The sequence below is a fragment of the Neophocaena asiaeorientalis genome, unplaced genomic scaffold (genome assembly GCF_003031525.2).
Source record: "Neophocaena asiaeorientalis asiaeorientalis breed wild unplaced genomic scaffold, Neophocaena_asiaeorientalis_V1.1 scaffold114, whole genome shotgun sequence".
In the NCBI taxonomy this organism is placed as follows: domain Eukaryota; kingdom Metazoa; phylum Chordata; class Mammalia; order Artiodactyla; family Phocoenidae; genus Neophocaena; species Neophocaena asiaeorientalis.
The window spans coordinates 5,374,793-5,379,194 of record NW_020173116.1 but is presented as its reverse complement, the minus strand read 5'-3'; the positions used below and the strand labels follow the sequence as shown (position 1 = coordinate 5,379,194).

The 4,402-nt window shown below is 44.2% G+C and overlaps 1 protein-coding gene across 2 annotated transcripts in view; it reads left to right on the top strand.

Moving 5' to 3' along the window:
- The first annotated feature begins 3,841 nt into the window (after positions 1 to 3,841).
- ZC3H6 (zinc finger CCCH-type containing 6) overlaps positions 3,842 to 4,402 on the top strand; it is a 52,964-nt gene continuing 52,403 nt past the window's right edge. For both annotated transcript variants that reach the window (XM_024743980.1, XM_024743979.1), the window contains exon 1: positions 3,842 to 4,254. In XM_024743980.1, coding sequence (XP_024599748.1) covers positions 4,223 to 4,254 — 32 coding nt within the window. In that variant the 5' untranslated portion in view covers positions 3,842 to 4,222. The remainder of the gene's footprint in view (positions 4,255 to 4,402) is intronic.

The window sequence follows — 4,402 nt, the reverse complement described above, 5'->3', positions numbered from 1 at the left end:
GACCTCCCCACCTTTAAAAAAAGAATCTATGAAAGAGACTATTAGAAATAGCAATAATAACTCAAAATGTCTAAATATAATTAATTTTAATCACAAGAAGAGAAAGAGAACAAGGCAGAGGAAATGTTTGAAGAGAAAAGGCTATGATTTTCCAGAATTGATGAAACATACCAATCCACTCATCAAGACACTCAACAAATACCCAGCAAAATAATTAAATGAAATTCACGCCTAGACACATCATAGTGAAATTGCAGAAAAGCAGAGAAAAATTTTAAATCAGCCACAGAAAAAACAAGTAAATGTGTCAAAAAATTAGATGGATTGATGGATGGTTAGAGGGAAATATAGATAACTAGTAGTACACTAAAGCAAATAGAGTAAAATATTAACAAAGTAACAAGAAACAGAAAATTGTGAGAAACCACTGGGGATCCAAGGGTAATGGTGGAGTTTGTGGGAGGAGGTGCTACTTTGAAATGTTGTCCATGGTGGGTGTCTTGGGCTTGGGATGGGGGCAGCTTGGGAGGTTCATGGGAGGGAAAATAAAAAATAAACTTTTTTGAAACAGAATCATGGACATTTGAGAAAATTTGTATTTTCTTAAGCATGCATGGAGTATTTATAAAAATTAATCATGTACATAAAACATCAATACATTTTAAAGAATAGATATTATATAGACCATGCCCTAGAACACATGATAGTTGAGCTAGAAGTTAAGGATGAAAGCTTTGGGCTATGAATTTCAGAGCAAGAAGCCAACAGGAGCCTGTGTTTATAATGACTTCTGTGAGCACTTGCATCAGTCTTGGACTCCTACCTCCAGATATATTGTTATTAAAGAAACTCAAAACCTGTTTTTAGTTAAGCCATATAGCTGAGTTTTCATTATATGCAGTCAAGTTCAATTTTAACCGAGTAGGCACCCTTGACCCCAATTAGTATTTTGATAAATGCAAACTTCACAAGTGCAAATTATTAGACTCTAAGCTCCATGAAAACAGACATCCCAAGTAGTTTATCCACAACTCTGTGCTCAGAAAATAGCACAATATCTAAAGCATACTGACATGATCAATAAATCCTTGCTGAATAAGCAAATCAGTGAATCAATTCTTCTAAGATTAAAAGGTGAGGGTCAGGGATATATAGAGTTCAGCACATACCATTCCTACTACTGGAAAAAACAAACAAACAAACAAACCCACATTTCTACTGCAGGTGTACATAAGTGATATCCTAAAATAAAGACTATTTTTTTTTTGTTTTTTGCATCAGAAAATGCTTTCACAACTGCTGAGAGCTGCCTCTGAGTTCATTATCTTTGGGGAAGAATAATAAAGAATTTGGAGGCGAGTATTTAAGAAACAGGCTTAAGGAAGTTCTGATGACTTTTTTTTTTTTTTGGCTGCACTGTGGATCTTGGGAATCTTGGTCTCCCGACCAGGAATTGAACCCTCACTCTTAGCAGTGAAAGCTGGTAGTCCTAACCACTGGACAGCCAGGGAATTCCCCTGATATGACTCATTGACCTCTGAATTCTACGTTTGAGACAGATACCTGAAGTGTACTATGGACCAAATCCTGACCTTTTCCATCTGAGGCTATCAGAGAGCATGAACTAGAGAAGGAACCACTGCCGTCTTTTCTGGAGATGGAGCCTGCAATCTGTGTCAGTATCTTAATCTCATTTGGAGGCAACATTTTGAAAGCAATTTTGCAAAGCCTGGGCTAATATGAAGGTGCTTATTTTTCTTTGGAAAAATTCCAAAGAATGTGATTAAAACAGGTATTTATTTGTAAAGCCACCCCCCCCTCCCCCCCGCCAGAGACTGGGAGACAGGCTCTTATCTTCCTGATGATTACATTTCAAAGGAATGGCTTTTAGGTCCTTGAGAAAGACAGTCCTGAATTGGAGGAGAAACAAAAGCACAGGGGGCAGGGGCCTGTGTCAGGTGTTGGCGAGAACACACAGTAATTCTCCTGGCAGCATTGAGCTTTCTCAGACCGGCGTTTTAATGGGAGGTGGGAGTCCTCCTAAGGGTCTGGTCTTATGCTGCTAGAAGTCATGCTAGAATATAGCTATCTCTTGGGGCAGAGGTTTCCCTGGAGTTGTTATGTGCAGAGAGTTCTGCAGTTCTTATGGTCCATCTTTCAATGTTAGGTAACATTTACGAGGTTGAAAACTAATGATCTCTTTTAATCTCTGTGATGAATGCATGCCTTCTTAATTTAGGCAATTAAAGGTGAGGAATGCTGAGCTTGGATTAGCCCTCAACTTAAATATATTTTATCTAACATCTCTGAGCACTTTTAGATTCGAAGCACAGAGCTTCAAAGGAGCATCACCTCCCGCCCTCCATACCACCCACATTGTCACTCCCTTTCAGCTACCCAGGGGAAAAGACCAGGGCCTGATGCCCTATTAAGTGGTGCGCATCAAGGTTTAGGAAGGAGGCTTTTCATCTAGGGAGAACTGTGTTCATTGTTCCACACCACAGCAAACCAAAGACCCTAAAGTTCGAAAGAGATCCTGATGCCCCCAGATATAGGGGAGAGGAAAAACTGAAGTGCAAAGAAGGAACAGCAACTGTTTACCTCAAACGTCCTCGGAAAACTGCAAAGAAATGTCTCTCCTAATTAGCTACAGTAAGATCTAAGTAACATAGCTACAAGAGACAAAGTAGAGATTCTAATGCAACTCCAAACGCTCATATAGCTGCTTTTGAAAGTTTCCTAGAAATGTATTATGTCCAAACGTGGCAAGTGCCTCCGGAATTATCCATCAGTGTACATCTCCGGTCAACGGCTGCATTCAACTTAGAAAAAAAGAAAAAAAGTGATTACTTTTCAATACACATATCCACATTTTTTAGTTGAAAATTTAATCTAATTGCATTTGCTTCTAAATGCACTGCACTTATGCATCAGCAAAACACATTTACCCAAAGGAAGTCAGATATTTGAGAGGATTAATCAATCCATCACGTTAATAAAAAACAAGGACCTTCCTTCAAAACTAAGGTAGCACACTAAACAGGCCAAAATGTTGTCATTAAAAATTCTTTTTCTGAAGATCACGTTCGTAAGTGCAAAGAAATGTAATAGCTAGTTGTTTTTATTTATAAAATATTCGTATGTATTTTGCGTATCAACGTTTTTATGAAATAATTCAAAACCTATGATTATTTTAACGATTTTTCTGTCATTATTAACTAATAACCGGGTAGGTAAATTTAGTATTAAATATCAGAAAAAGTTACATGCCAAGTTTTCCTCACAACGTGATTCTGAGTATTAAACATTACAAAAAGAGACATTCGCTACAACCTTGAACGAGATAGTACATTTCCCCATTATTTAAGCAACCAAGGGTTTTTGTTTTTTGTTTTTTAATGACTCAAAAAAAAGAATAAATGACGACTCAGCAGCCGCGAGTTATTACCCCACCCGGGCTCACAACCCCTCACGGCTTTAAGGGCCCGTTTGTTAGGGCACGTCTGAAACTCCCCATCACTGGGAGGCGGCGTCTCGCAGGGAAAACCTCGGACCGGCGCGGACCGGCCCTGGAGGCGCGGAAGGACTGCAGGTCCCGCGGGACGCCACCCCCTCCCTGAACTACAAGCGCCGCCCGGCATCGCCATCAGAGACTGCCTCCTCCGCCGCTTCGCAGGGGAAGCGTGAGAGCTCGCCCCCGGAGGTGATTGACGGGGCGTCTCCTCCAATGGGCGGCGCGCTCGGCCCCGGCGGGCTGGGCAAGGGCCGCGGCACGCGGAGGAATCTCTCCTGCCCTTTAGTCCCGGGCTAGGTGTTGCGGCAGGCGCCATTTTACCGAGTCGCCTGTCGCGGGTGCCGCCATGTTGGTGAGGAGAAATCACCGTTACGGCCACTGTCCAAATCCCCGCGTCGCTGCGCGCCGCCCGCCCGCTCCCAAGCCTCAGCCACCGGCGGCGAATAGAGACTAAAGCGGCAGCGCCGGCAGCGCGGGGCCGTGGCCCAGTGTTTGCAGTTAGAGCCCCACCTCTCTGGCGTGGTTGTTAATAGACTGGAAAGTCTGTGTCTGTGTCGCTCACTAGTAACCGTGAGTTTTTACCACTTCGTCACCTCCCGGCGGCGGCCGGGAGCAGGTACCCGCAGGCGGCGCAGGGATCCTCCCCGCGCCCCGCCGCCGCCGGCCTCGCAGACCTGCCCTCCAGCCCCGCCCCGTTCTTGACCAAACATGACAGACTCTGAACATGCAGGGCACGACAGGTCGGGAACCCTTCTTGTCTGTCTTTCTGTCGGCTGAGAGGAGGGGTCTGGGGCGGCGGGAGCGGGCCGGGGCCGCGCGCCTCCTGCATGACTTAGACGTCTCTGTGTGGCTCCATCCGTCCCATGACGTGCGCCCGGATGGAGAGCC